Source organism: Macaca thibetana, chromosome 7 (assembly GCF_024542745.1).
Source record: "Macaca thibetana thibetana isolate TM-01 chromosome 7, ASM2454274v1, whole genome shotgun sequence".
NCBI classification, from domain to species: domain Eukaryota; kingdom Metazoa; phylum Chordata; class Mammalia; order Primates; family Cercopithecidae; genus Macaca; species Macaca thibetana.
The window spans coordinates 148,337,084-148,352,430 of record NC_065584.1 but is presented as its reverse complement, the minus strand read 5'-3'; the positions used below and the strand labels follow the sequence as shown (position 1 = coordinate 148,352,430).

Sequence of the window (15,347 nt, the reverse complement as noted above, 5' to 3'; positions counted from 1 at the left end):
ACCTGCTCCTGAATGACTACTGGGTACATAATAAAATGAAGGCAGAAATAAAGATGTTCTTTGAAACCAATGAGAACAAAGATACAACATATCAGAATCTCTGGGACACATTTAAAGCAGTGTGTAGAGGGAAATTTATGGCACTAAATGCCCACAAGAGAAAGCAGGAAAGATCTAAAATCAACGCCCTAACATCACAATTAAAAGAACTAGAGAAGCAAGAGCAAACACATTCAAAAGCTAGCAGAAGGCAAGAAATAACTAAGATCAGAGCAGAACTGAAGGAGATAGAGACACAAAAAACCCTTCAAAAAATCAATGAATCCAGGAGCTGGTTTTTTGATTTGTTTTGTTTTGTTTTTGAGACGGAGTCTCGCTCTGTAGCCCAGGCTGGAGTGCAGTGGCCGGATCTCAGCTCACTGCAAGCGCCGCCTCCCGAATTCACGCCATTCTCCTGCCTCAGCCTCCCGAGTAGCTGGGACTACAGGCACCCGCCACCTCGCCCGGCTAGTTTTTTGTATTTTTTAGTAGAGACGGGGTTTCACCGTGTTAGCCAGGATGGTCTCGATCTCCTGACCTCGTGATCCACCCGTCTCGGCCTCCCAAAGTGCTGGGATTACAGGCTTGAGCCACCGTGCCCGGCATGAGCTGGTTTTTTGAAAAGATCAACCAAATTGATAGACCACTAGCAAGACTAATAAGAAAAGAGAGAAGAATCAAATAGATGCAATAAAAAATGATAAAGGGGATATCACCATCAATCCCGCAGAAATACAAACTACCATCAGAGAATACTATAAACACCTCTATGCAAATAAACTAGAAAATCTAGAAGAAATGGATAAATTCCTGGACACATCCACCCTCCCAAGACTAAACCAGGAAGAATTTGAATCCCTGAATAGACCAATAACAGGCTCTGAAATTGAGGCAATAATTAATAGCCTACCAACCAAAAAAAGTCCAGGACCAGACAGATTCACAGCCATATTCTACCAGAGGTGCAAAGAGGAGCTGATACCATTCCTTCTGAAACTATTCCAATCAATAGAAAAACAGGGAATCTTCCCTAATTCATTTTATGAGTCCAGCATCATCCTGATACCAAAGCCTGGCAGAGACATGACAAAAAAGAGAATTTTAGACCAATATCCCTGATGAACATCAATGCAAAACTCTTCAATAAAATACTGGCAAACCAAATCCAGCAGCACATCAAAAAGCTTATCCACCACAATCAAGGTGGCTTCATCCCTGGGGTGTAAGGCTGGTTCAACATATGCAAATCAATAAATGTAATCCATCATATAAACAGAACCAAAGACAAAAACCACATGACTATCTCAATAGATGCAAAAAAGGCCTTCGACAAAATTCAACAGCCCTTCATGCTAAAAACTCTCAATAAAACAGGTATTGATGGGATGTATCTCAAAATAATAAGAGTTATTTATGACAAACCCACAGCCAATATCATACTGAATGGGCAAAACCTGGAAGCATTCCCTTTGAAAACTGGCACAAGACAGGGATGCCCTCTCTCACCACTCCTATTCAACATAATGTTGGAAGTTCTGGCCAGGGCAATCAGGCAAGAAAAAGAAATAAAGGGTATTCAATTAGGAAAAGAGGAAGTCAAATTGTCCCTGTTTGCAGATGACATGATTGTATATTTAGGAAACCCCATCGTCTCTGCCCCAAATCTCCTTAAGCCAACAAGCAACTTCAGCAAAGTCTCAGGACACAAAATCAATGTGTAAAAATCACAAGCATTCCTATACACCAATAACAGACAAAGAGAGAGCCAAATCATTAGTGAACTCCCATTCACAATTGCTTCAAAGAGAATAAAATACTTAGGAATCCAACTTACAAGGGCTGTGAAGGACCTCTTCAAGGAGAACTACAAACCACTGCTCAATGAAATGAAAGAAGACACAAACAAGTGGAAGAACATTCCATGCTCATGGATAGGAAGAATCAATATTGTGAAAATGGCCATAATGCCTAAGGTAATTTATAGATTCAATGCCATCCCCATCAAGCTACCAATGACTTTCTTCACAGAATTGGAAAAACTACTTTAAAGTTCATATAGAACCAAAAAAGAGCCTGCATTGCCAAGACAATCCTAAGCCAAAAGAACAAAGCTGGAGGCATCACGCTACCTGACTTCAAACTATACTACAAGGCTACAGTAATCAAAACAGCCTGGTACTGGTACCAAAACAGAGATTTAGACCAATGGAACAGAATAGAGCCCTCGGAAATAATACCACACATCTACAACCATCTGATCTTTAACAAACCTGACAAAAACAAGAAATGGGGAAAGGATTCCATATTTAATAAATGGTGCTGGGAAATCTGGCTAGCCATATGTAGAAAGCTGAAACTGGATCCCTTCCTTACACCTTATACAAAAATTAATTCAAGATGGATTAAAGACTTAAATGTTAGACCTAAAACCATAAAAACCCTAGAAGAAAACCTAGGCAATACCATTCAGGCCATTGGCATGGGCAAGGACTTCATGACTAAAACACCAAAAGCAGTGACAACAAAAGCCAAAATTGACAAATGGGATCTAATTAAACTAAAGAGCTTCTGCACAGCAAAAGAAACTACCATCAGAGTGAACAGGCAACCTACAGAATGGGAGAAAATTTTTACAATCTACCCATCTGACAAAGGGCTAATATCCAGAATCTACAAAGAAGTTAAACAAATTTACAAGAAAAAATCAACCCTATCAAAAAGTGGGCAAAGGATATGAACAGACACTTCTCAAAAGAAGACATTTCTGCAGCCAACAGACACATGAAAAAATGCTCATCATCACTGGCCATCAGAGAAATGCAAATCAAAACCACAGTGAGATACCATCTCACACCAGTTAGAATGGCAATCATTAGAAAGTCAGGAAACAACAGATGCTGGAGAAGATGTGGAGAAATAGGAATGCTTTTACACTGTTAGTTGGACTGTAAACTAGTTCAACCATTGTGGAAGACAGTGTGGCGACTCCTCAAGGATCTAAAACTAGAAATACCATCTAACCCAGCCATCCCATTACTGGGCATATACCCAAAGGATTATAAATCATGCTACTATAAAGACACATGCACACATATGTTTATTGCAGCACTATTCACAATAAAAAAGACTTGGAACCAACCCAAATGTCCATCAGTGATAGACTGGATAAAGAAAATGTGGCACATATACACTGTGGAATACTATGCAGCCATAAAAAAGGATGAGTTCATGTCTTTTGTAGGGACATGAATGAAGCTAGAAACCATCATTCTGAGCAAACTATCGCAAGGACAGAAAGCCAAACACCGCTTGTCCTCTCTTATAGGTGGGAATTGAACAATGAGAACACTTGGACACAGGGTGGGGAACATCACACACTGGGGCCTGTTGGGTAGGGAGAGCGGGGAGGGATAGCATTAGGAGATATACCTAATGTAAATGACGAGTTAACGGGTGCAGCACACCAACATGGCACACGTATACATATGTAACAAACGTGAACATTGTGCACATGTACCCTAGAACTTAAAGTATAATAATAAACAAAAACCATACCCAGTGATATGTTGCCTACAAGAAATGCATTGTACCTACAAAGGCACACACAGACTAAAAATAAAGAGATGTAAAAAGATGTTCCAGGTCAATAGAAACCAAAAAAGAGCAGGACTGGCTATATTTATATCATACAAAATAGATTTCAGGATAAAAACTTTAGAGAGACAAAGCTATTATATAATGATAAAAGGGTCAGTTCAGCAAGAAGATATAACAATTGTAAATATATACATATCCAACACTGGAGGGCCCTGCTTGCAGCATTGGACAGACCATCCAGACAGAAAATTAACAAAGAAACATTGGACTTAATATGTATTTTAGACCAAATGGACCTAATAGATACTTACAGAACATTTCATCTAATAGTTGCAGAATACACATTCTGCTCAGCACATGGATCATTCTCAAGGATGGACCATGTTAGACCACAATACAAGTCTTTAAAAAATTTTTTGGCTGGGCGCGGTGGCTCACATCTCTAATCCCAGCACTTTGGGAGGCTGAAGCAGGTGGATCATGAGGTCAGGAGATTGAGACCATCCTAGTTAACATGGTGAAACCCCGTCTCTACTAAAAATACAAACAAATTAGCCGGGCATGGTGATGGGTGCTTGTAGCCCCAGCTACTTGGGAGGCTGAGGCAGGAGAATGGAGCGAACCCAGGAGGCCGAGCTTGCAGTGAGCCGAGATTGCGCCACTGCACTCCAGCCTGGGTGACAGAGCGAGACTCCGTCTAAAAAAAATTTTCTAATTGAAATCATATCAAGTATCTTCTCTGACCACAATGGAATAAAACTAAAAAACAGTAACAGAGGAATTTTGGAAACTATACAAACACATGGGAATTAAATAATATGCTTTGAATGACCAGTGGGCTATTGAAGAAATTAAGAAGGAAATTGAAAAATTTCTTGAAACAAATGATAATGGGAATACAACGTACCAAAACCTATGGGATATATTGAAAGCAGTCTTAAGAGGGAAGTTTGGTTTGCAAAAGCAAACCAAACCCAAAATTAGTAGAAGAAAAGAAATAATAAAGATCAGAAGAGAAATAAATAAAAGTGAAATGAAGAAAGCAATACAAAAGTTCAATGAAACAAAAAGTTGGTTTTTTGAAAAGATAAAATCAACCAACTTTCAACCAGACCTAGTTAGAGGAAAAAAGACCCAAATAAATAAAATCAGAGACAAAAAAGGAGACATTACAACTGATACTACAGAAACTCAAAGGATCATTAGTGGCTACTGTGAGCAGCTACATGATTTCCAATAGGCTGGAAAACCTAGAGGAAATGGAAACATTCCTAGACATGTACAACCTACCAGGATTGAACCATGAAGAAATCCAAAACCTGCACACACCAATAACAAGTAAGAAGATCAAAGCTGTAATAAGAAGTTTCCTGGCAAAGAAAAGCCTGAGACACTGTGGCTTTACTGCTAAATTCTATCAAATATTTAAATAAGAATTAATACCAGGCCAGGTGCTGTGGCTCATGGCTATAATCCCAGCACTTTGGGAGGTTGAGGTGGGGAGAGCACTTGAGCTCAGGAGTTCAAGACCAACCTGGGCAACATGGAGAAGCCCCATCTCTACTGAAAATACAAAAATTAGCTGGGTGTGGTGGTGCATGCCTATAGTCCCAGTTAGTTGGGAGGCTGAGATAGGAGGATCACCTGAACCCTGGAGGCAGAGGCCACATGAACCATGATCACCCCATTTCACTCCAGTCTAGGTGACAGAGCAAGACCCTGTCTCAAACGACAACAACAACAACAACAAAGAACTAATACCAATCCTACTCAAACTATCCTGAAAAATGGAGGGGGGAATACTTCCAAAAATTCTAAGAGGCCAGTATTATTCTTATACCAAAACCAGACAAAAACACATCAAATAAAACTATGGACCGTATCCTTGATGAACATTGTTGCATTATATCAACAGAATTAAGGAAAAAACATATAATCGTTTCAATTGATGCTGAAAAAGCATTTGATGGAATTCAACATCCGCGCATGATAAACATCTCAACACAATAAAAGCCTTATATAACAGACCCACTGCTAGTATTGTACTGAGTGGGTAAAACCTGAAAGCCTTTCCTCTAAAATCTGGAATATAACAAGGATGCCCAATTTCACCACTGTTATTCAACATAGTACTGGAAGTCCTAGCTAGAGCAATCAGACAAGAGAAAGAAATAAAGGGCATCCAAATTGGAAAGGAAGAAATAAAATTATCCTTGTTTGCAGATATAATCTCATATTTGGAAAAACCTGAAGACTCCATCAAAAAAATTGTTAGAACTGATAAATTCAATAAAGTTGCAGCATACAAAGTCAACATATAAAAATCAGTAGTATTTCTATATTCCAACAGCAAACTATCTGAAAAAGAAATCAAGAAAGTAATCTCACTTACAATAGCTAAAAATAAACCTAGGATTAACTTAACCAAAGAAGTGAAAGATCTCTATAATGAAAACTATAAAACATTGATGAAAGAAATTGAAGAGGACACACAAAAAAATAGAAAGATATTCCACGTTCATGGATTGGGAGAATTAATATTGTTAAAATGTCTGTACTACCTAAAGCAACCTATAGATTCAATGCAATCCCTATCAAAATACCAGTGACATTCTTAACAGAAATAGAAAAAACAAAACCTAAAATTTATGTGGAACCACAAAAGACGCAGAATAGCCAAAGCTACCCTGAGATAAAAACAAAACTGGAGGAATCACATTATCTGACTTCAAATTTTACTACAAAGCTATATAGTAACCAAAACAGCATTGTACTGGCATAAAAACAGACACATACACCAATGAAACAGAGTAGAGAACTCAGAAACAAATACATCTACAGTGAACTCATTTTCAACAAAGATGCCAACAACATAACTGGGGAAAGGACAATCTCTTCAATAAATGGTACTGGGAAAACTGCATACCCATATGCAGAAGAATGAAACTAGACCCCTGTCTCTTACTGTATATAAAAATTCAAAATGGATTAAAGACTTAAACCTAAGGCTTCAAACTATGAAACTACTAAAAGAAAACATTGGAGAAACTTTCTAAGACATTGGATTAGGCAAAGATTTCTTAAGTAATACCCCACAAGCACAGGTAACCAAGAAACATAGACCAATGGGATCACATCAAGTTAAAAAGCTTCTGCACAGCAAAGAAAACAATCAACAGAGAGACAACCCACCGAATGTGAGAAAATATTTGCAAACAACCCATGTGACAAGGGATTAATAACCAGAATGTATAAGAAGCTCAAACGAGTCTGTAGGAAAAAATCTAATAATCTGATTCAAGTGGGCAAACTCAGCACCAGAGGAAAGGTTAAAAAATGGGCAAAAGATCTGAATAGACATTTCTAAAAAGAAGACATACAAATGGCAAACAGGTATATGAAAAGGTACTCAACACCATTGATCATCAGAGAAATGCAAATCGAAACTACAGTGAGACATCATTGTCTCACCCCATTTAAAATGGCTTTTATCCAAAAGACAGTCAATAACATGCTGGTAACAATGCTGAGAAAGGGGAACCCTCGTACACTGTTGGTGGGAATGTAAATTAATATAACCACTATGGAGAACATTTGCATGTTCCTCAAAAAACTAAAAATAGAACTAACATATGATCCAGCAATCCCACTGCTAGATATATACCCAAAAGAAAGGAAATCAGTATATTGGAGAAATATCTGCACTTGTGTGTTTATTCCAGTACTGTTCACAATTGCCAAGAATTGGAAGCCACCGAAGTGTCCATCAGCAGACAAAAGGATAAAGAAAATGTAGTAAATATACACAAATAAGTACTATTCAGCCATAAAGAGAATGAGATCCTGTCGTTTGCAACAACTTGGAGGGAACTGAAGGTCATTGTGTTACGTGAAATAAGCCAGGTACAGAAAGACAAACTTTGTATGTTCTTATTTATGGAAGCTAAAAATTAAAACAGTTGAACTCATGAGAGATCGAGAGTAGAAAAATGGTTGCCAGAACTTGGATGGAGCTGGAGACTATTAAACTAAGTGAAATAACCCAGGAATGGAAAACCAAACATTGTATGTTCTCACTTATAAGTGGGAGCTAAGTCATGAGGATGCAAAGGCACGAGAATGACACAATGGACTTTGGGGACTTGGGGGAAGGGTGGGAGGGAGGTGAGGGATAAAAGACTGCAAATTGGGTTCAGTGTATACTACTCAGGTGATGGGAGCACCAAAATCTCACAAATGACCACTAACGAGCTTATGTAACCAAATACCACCGGTACCCCCAAATCCCATGGAAATAAAAAAATTTCTGGTTGCCAGAGCCTAGGAAGGATAGAGGGGCCAGGCCAGGGGTAGGGGGAAGGGAGACTGGTTAATGGGTACAAATATATAGTTAGATAAATGAAGACGATCTAGTATTTGATAGCACAGTAGAGTATAGCCGACAATAAGTTATTGTACATTTTAAAATTACTAAAAGAGTGTAATTGCATTGTTTGTAACACAAAGGGTAAATGCTTAAGATGATGGATACCCCATTTATCCTGATATGATTATTATGCATTGTATGCCTGTATCAAAATATCTCACATACCCCATAAATATATACACCTACCATGTACGCACAAACATTAAAAAATTTTAAAAAAGCAGATCATGGCTTGCTCTTGCCCAAAAATCTGTGATGCGTCCTTGTTAGCCATAGGATGAATGAACCCACTCTTAGCATGGCGTTCTCGGGCCTTTCTTGTACTGCCTTAGCCCTGTTTCTGGCCTCATCCACTGTTCCTCTCTCCAAAACCTAGCCCTGGGCAACAAGATACAGATACACATCCTGGCCTCTCTTCTCCTCTGTTTGTGCTATTCTCATCCCGGATGCTGCTGCTCTTCCTTTTTTTCTGCTCATGGACTTCCTGCTAATCACTCAAGGCCCAACAGAAGTGCCATTTCCTCCGGGACACCTTCACCATTCTTGCCACCTCTGAAAAGCATAACTAAGAACTAATTTGCCTTTCTGCTTCCATTGTTCTTTGTAAAAACTTTTTTTTTTTGAGATGGAATCTTGCTCTATTTCCCAGGCTGGAGTGCAGTGGCAGGATCTTGGCTCACTGCAACCTCCGCCTCCCAGGTTGAAACAATTCTCCTGTCTCAGCCTCCCGAGTAGCTGGGATTGCAGGCGCCAGTCACCATTCCCTGCTAATGTTTGTATTTTTAGTAGAGACAGGTTTTCACCATGTTGGCCAGGCTGGTCTCGAACTCCTGACCTCAGGTGATCCACCCACCTCAGCCTCCCAAAGTGCTGAGATTACAGGCATGAGCCAGCACACCTGGCCCTTTGTACGAACTTCTGCTGAGCATTGATCACAGTGAGTCACTTTCTGCTACCTAGTGCCCAACACATGCTGAGTTAGTGTTGAACAAATGAGTGAATGGGTGAATGAAAGCATGAATGAGTGAATGCGTTAGTGAAAACCAGGCACACGTGGATGGCCAAGGCCTTTTCACGTCTTACCTGGAAAATACAGAAGAGATTGCAGGTGGATTTCAATGTATTGATATGAACATTTGTTGAAGGTCTACTGTATGCCAGGGGGTAGAGTGACAAACATCAGTGTGATATGGTACCTGCCTTCCAAGAGCCCATCATCTACTAGGAGCTGGCCACAGTGAGACTCGGTGGGGATGCCATCGAAAATAAAAGGTAACCAGTTCTCACCAACAAACGCTCACTGCCAAGGAGTGCGCTCTCTGTCTCTGCAGAGTGGAGATCATCCTGGTGTGTGTTGTACATTCACCACAGAAAGACCTCTGATGTGGGTAGGTGGAGGTGATGTGCATAGATGGTGTCACCTATCTTGATATAGATGGAAGGGACACTGGGGCTGACTGCTCTTCGGTACCTGGTGGCACCAGATGTACCTTCCACGGGATGGATCACCAGGAAACAGGGCTCAGTATCACCCAGGAACCTCACCCCCGTGCGTGATTCCAACACAAAGGGGCCTTGTAGAGGGCATTTTTGTGTGGTTTTGTGTTTGTTTTGGATTTGGGAGCTTCCCCTCTGAGTATGGGTATGTCTTCCCCCACTCCCAACCTGCACCCAAGCCTGATCCAACTTGAGAAGTCAGAAATGGAAGGTGAAGTTTTCAGGCCTGATGGCATTTTATGCCAAAATAACACATCATGAGAACTGATGAAAATTCTGTGCAGGCTGGGAATCCAGAATCCCGGGGAGGGGGAAATTGCTTTATATAAATAGTGTTAAGAGGGGTGAATCCTTGAGTAAGACATTCCAAAAAATCCGATTTCCTCTATGCCATGAGTCATTCTGTGAGCTGTCCTTTAATAATGTGCGATGAAGTCTGCTGGCCAAGCTGTCATGAGGATGACAATACTTCAAATATGTGTGGAACTTTCTAGAACATGGTGTGTTTACATGTCTGTTTTCTCATTTGATCCTCACTGAAGTATAGGATCTTGTCACTTTTTTACATACAGGCAATGGAGATTCAGAGAGGTTAAGTAACTTGCCCAAGATTACACAGTATTAAGTGACAGGGCTGAGACTTGAACTTAGCCAGTGAGGAAATGCTAAACAAAGCTAGAGGTCACCAAATTTTATTTTACCAGGTTCTAACATTACAGATTTCTTACTTCCTTAGGTTATGCCTTTTATACACAGTTAATCCAAAGCCCTATCCTATGCCATAAATTTATCCTTTACACAGTTAATTTCTCATCTGGTTACACTGTGTTTTTTTCTTTCTAATAGTTGTTTTTCTGGCTGGGCACTGTGGCTCATGGCTGTAATCCCAGCACTTTGGGAGGCTGAGGCAGGAGGATTGCTTGAGTCCAGGAATTTGAGACTGTGGGCAACAGAGTGAATCTCTACAAAAAAAAAAAAAAAAAAGTTTTTTAATTAGCCAGGTATGGTGGTACATACCTGTAGTCCCAGCTATTCAAGAGGCTGAGATGGGAGGATCACTTGAGCCTAGGAAGTTGAGGCTGCAGTGAGCTATGATTGCACCACTGCACTCCAGCTTGGGTGATAGAGTGAGACTATGTCTCAAAAAAAAAAAAAATTGCTTTCTCTTTCTAATAAGTTATCCCTCATACTTAAAAAATTAATTTGTATTTAATTAATTATTAATTAATTAACAATTAATTTATTAATTGTGCATACATTTGAAAGTTGAACTTATGCCTGGAGCTATTTCCATACTAAAACCTGACGGCATAGAGTGTAGGTGAGACTTGGTAGAAATCTAACTGGCAAGATCTGTTAGGATGAGACTAAAGTTTCAGGGCCAGACCAAAGAGTTTCTATCAGCAGTCACAGCATGGAAGTCTTTTTCCTTCAAAACTTTTTACTGGGAAAAAAATTTCAGAACACTTGAAGAAACTGGGAGAATACAATAGACATCATTAAACCCTCTCCTTACATTCAACATTGAGCAATATTTGCTTTACCATATTAACATTCCCATTTTGCAAGTGAGGGACCCAAGGCTCAAAGAGATGAGTGACTTGCCAAGGTCACAGAGCTGGGATGGGTAGAAGTGGAATCGAATCCCTATCTACCTAAGGATGGGGCCCTCTTTAGCACTGGTTTTCTAAACACTGGATCCCGACTGATTTTGACTTCCTTGCAGGCTTGCTTCAAAGTCATGACTCTTGGAGCCCAGCTCCTGGTGAGTTGGATTTAGTTGGTTTGGGAATTCCAATAGGCAATTAGCACAGATAGGGGACTCCCTGAAGCACAGCTGGGTGCCCAGAATGCCTGAATCCAGGCCCAGGCTCCTCACTGGTTAGATGGGGGCAACATCCATCCCAGCCTCACCCATTGGCTTTGAGGGTCTGATAAAGGGAAGGGCAGGGAAAGCCCGTGGCAGATGCTGGTGTTGTGTGGCACAGACCGTAAAGCCAGGGTGCTGCTTAGCCCAGGACTGAAAGCCAGTGGTCCTGGAATGGCCTTGAAATTGAATTTTTATTTCTCTGCCTTTATCCCATGAGAGTATAGAGACAGGGCAGGTAGTGGTTTTCTTTCCTGCTTTACCCAGTAGGGCAACAGGAGGTCAGAGCCACACAGTGCCCTACCCCGGAGGAAGAGGCAGCCATGGGTGATAGCCAGAGGCTGTGGTTTAACAAATCCAAGTGCAACTGAGTTCAGGCCCTTTCCTAAGCCACAACTGTGGGTTTTCTGGGAAAAACATGGAGCTGGGCAGCAAACTGATGAGGCACCAGAGCTAGGTTGGAAATGGCAAACCAGCAGGCAAGGGTGACCTCAGAAGGCACGCTGGCATCAGCTAGAGGAAGGGAGGCTGTGTGGGAGAGTGGAAAGCTCACAGGATTTGGGGTCAGCCTGCGCTTGAATCTCAGCTCCACTACCTATTAGCTGAGGCATTGTGGGCAAATGATCTCTTGTGCCTTGGTTTCTTCATCTGTAGAACTGGGGTCATGACAGCACTTGCTTCACAGGGTGAGGACCAAATGTGAGGTGCTACAAGTTTTGTTCTACACGGACCTCTAGGCTGGGTGTGTGGAGGGACGCAGGAGGAGTGTAAGAAGCAGGTCCTGCCTTCAGCAAGTGTGCTGTCTGGCAGTGATATGCTTTGGATCTGTGTCCCCACCCAAATCTCATGTTGAATTGTGATCCTCAGTGTTGGAGATGGGGCCTGTTGGGAGGTGACTGGATCATGGGGGCGGATTTCCCTCTTGGTGCCTTGGTGCTGTTCTCATGATAGTGAGTTCTCACAAGATCAGGTTGTTTAAAAGTATGAGGCACCTCCCCTCTCTCTCTCTCTTGCTCCTTCTCTGGCCAGGTAAGATGTGCCTGCTTTCCCTTTGTCTTCTGCCATGATTGTAAGTTTCTTGAGGCCTCTCCAGAAGCAAAAGCTGCTATTTCCTGTACAGCCTATGGAACCATGAGCCAGTTAAATCTCTCTTTCTTTTTTTTTTTTTTTTGAGATGGAGTCTCACTCCATCATGCAGGCTGGAGTGCAGTGGTACAATCTCCGCTCACTGCAACCTCCGCCTCCCAGGTTCAAGCGATTCTCCTACCTCAGCCTCAGAAGTAGCTGGGATTACAGGTGTGTGCCATCCCACCCAGCTAATACTTTTCCATTTTTTCTTAGAGATGGGGTTTCGCTATGTTGGCCAGGCTGGTCTCGAACTCCTGACCTCAGGTGATTTGCCCACCTCTGCCTCCCAAACTGCTAGGATTACAGGCATGAGCCCATCAGGTATTTCATTACAGCAATTCGAGAATGAACAAATACAAGTGGGGAAGGCAAGACTAACTCACAGAACTCTTGGCATTGGTTGGTGCTATGGGTCAAGCTTGTTGCATGAATGGAGATGGGAGAAGGAAGAAGAGCTGGGCTGCATATCCAGATGATGCTTCTGGAGGACAGAAGATTTGGGCAGGGCCTGGAAATGTGATTAGGAGTTCAATAGGCAGATGATAAAGATTCTCATTCTGGGATGGAGAGACATCATCAAGGAAATAGTCACAGAAATTAAGATGACACCTATAGGCCTCTTTATATGCCTTGTTTGATCCTCCTAGTAACCCTCTTGAGGTAGGTTTTATGATTGTTATTCCTAATTTATAGGTGAGAAACCTATGCTGAGAGAGGTTCAATCACTTGCCCAGTGTCAGGCTGCTGGTAAACAACTTGTCAGGCTGCTGGTAAATGGCAGAGCTGGGATCCGAACCCAGATTCCAAGACATGCGCACTTAGCCATTATCTATATTCTCCAAGAGCAGGATGTGCAAGAGATGCCTCTGTGACTGCATTGGCCCATTTCTTTATTTGTCCAGTAAACAGTAACTGGGCCCTGCTGTAATGCCAGCCACCCTTGGGTGCTGGGGATGGAAATGAAAGGCAAGGCTCTTGTCCTCTCTCATGGGGTTTTAATACAGCGGGGATAGGACATGTAAGGAAGGAATTGTAGTGCAGCTGGCTTTCTGCTAGAGGCGTGTGCAAGCTGGGAACAACTAGCTCTGTGTTGGAGGGGAGGGAGGTCATAGAAGAAGTTCCAGTGTGTGTGGGAACTGGGTGGGGAGGGGGAGAAGGAGCTTGTCGGGAAGGCTGTTCCAGCGGAGTGAACTGCAGGGTGGGATGGGGTAATGAAGAGGTGGTAGGCATGTAGCAGAGGGAAAGCGGCAGGCAGTAGGGGGCGGGGCAGCAGGGCCTTGAATGCCACACAGAGGCAGGCACTGGACATGGGCCACACTGGAGACTTGTGGGGAGGGGCTGCCAGTGGTCCCATCGACAGTGTGTGAGGAGAGGGAGCTGAGCACCCTGGAAACCTGTCCACAGAGGCCTGACATGGAGCGGCCTTCCTTTCTCAGGTTACCCAGCACTGCCTGAGTAATCTGGGGCTGTGCTTGACGTGGCCGGTGAAGATTGGTAGGTAGCTTCCTTATCCCCACAGCACAGCCCCGGCTGGGCCTCTGCTTTGCTGAGCAGAGCAGCCTCACTCAGCAGCAAGCAGGCCACACGGGCATCTGGAGAGGGCGCCGGGCTGGGGGTTCTTGCTCAGTGACCTTGGTAGTTTCTTGATGTCTCTGGGCTGCTGTGACATGAAGGGACTAAATGATCTCTGAGGTCCCTTGCAGCCCCAAAAATGCGAGTCTAGGGGTGAAATGGGGTGGGAGGAGGGAAACAAGCTGAGTGGGGAGGAGGAGGTGGGTGTGTGAAAGGGTATGGCTGTTCAGCTGAGTGCAGGTAATTCACCATTCAACGGGGATTTGGTCTGAGCTCCCAGGGATGACTGTTCATGCTGCATCCCAGAAAAGAATGGGCAAACAGAGCCGCTGTTCTCTGAAATCTCACTGGGTGCTGCTCCTTACATAAACCATCTCTCTCAATCCCAGAGCAACCCCATGGCTTAGTAGGTATTGCCCCCATTTTGTAGATGGGAAACAGCCTCTAAGAGCTCCAGTGTCTTTGTCCAATTTTCATATTGTGAATAGCAGAGCTGGGATTTGAACCCAGACTTGCCTTTGTCTTTTGTACTTTACTACATAGCCCCGAAAGGGTGTCTTCATCCTGCTCAGACTTCAGGACGTGTTGTGCTGGGCCCATAGGCCATGGGTGCCCCACCGGATGACCACCTTCTCGTCGGCACCACAGCAGGCACCTCTGGCCAGATCCCCCAGAGCACAAAGGAGCACATTGGCCTCTCCCATGGGTGCCTCCCTGGTGGGATGAGCTGGGTGGGTTTGTTTTGACAAGGGTATTTCTGCCTCCTGGTGGCAGGCAGGCCCTGGGCTGGGCAGTGGCGGCACCTGTGGGAATGTGACCCCTCCTTCCAGCCGTGCTTTGGAGGTGATGTCAGGTGTGTGGGTGAAGTATTTGGTTGAAGTAAATAAAGCTGGAGGAGAACGACAGGAGTGAGGAGTATGGATAGGATCGGACTGCCCCAGAGGGCACTCTGGCTTGGACCCAGCAGTGTGTGGTTGCAGCAGCCTGTTCTTCCTTCCTGACCTGGGGCCAGGAGACCTGCGCCTTTACAAGTCCTGCCTTAGAACCCAAAGCAGTAGGAATTTTCCCAGCCAGCTTGGGAGGTTGTACCATCTCGAAACTGCAGAGCCTAGAGCTTGAAGGGGCTTTGGATACCATCCACTGCCTGACTCAGAGTTGGGGGGCTGAGGCCCAGAGAAAGGACGTGGCCTGCTTAAGCTCACACGGCCTTGGGTGGTGGAG

General features: G+C 43.2%; 2 protein-coding genes across 7 annotated transcripts in view; one reads left to right on the top strand and one right to left on the bottom strand.

Moving 5' to 3' along the window:
* SNX1 (sorting nexin 1) overlaps nt 1-15,347 on the bottom strand; it is a 631,233-nt gene that overhangs the window by 179,959 nt on the left and 435,927 nt on the right. The gene's annotated exons all lie outside the window — the stretch shown is intronic.
* Nucleotides 1-15,347, top strand: part of DAPK2 (death associated protein kinase 2) — a 140,819-nt gene that overhangs the window by 86,514 nt on the left and 38,958 nt on the right. The window contains exon 1 of one of the 6 annotated variants that reach the window (XM_050795989.1): nt 8,685-11,324. The exons of the other annotated variants lie outside the window; for them this stretch is intronic. Within the exon in view, the coding sequence (XP_050651946.1) occupies nt 11,301-11,324 (24 nt within the window). The 5' untranslated portion in view covers nt 8,685-11,300. Of the gene's footprint in view, nt 1-8,684; nt 11,325-15,347 lie in introns of those variants that run through there. 6 annotated transcript variants of the gene reach the window in all.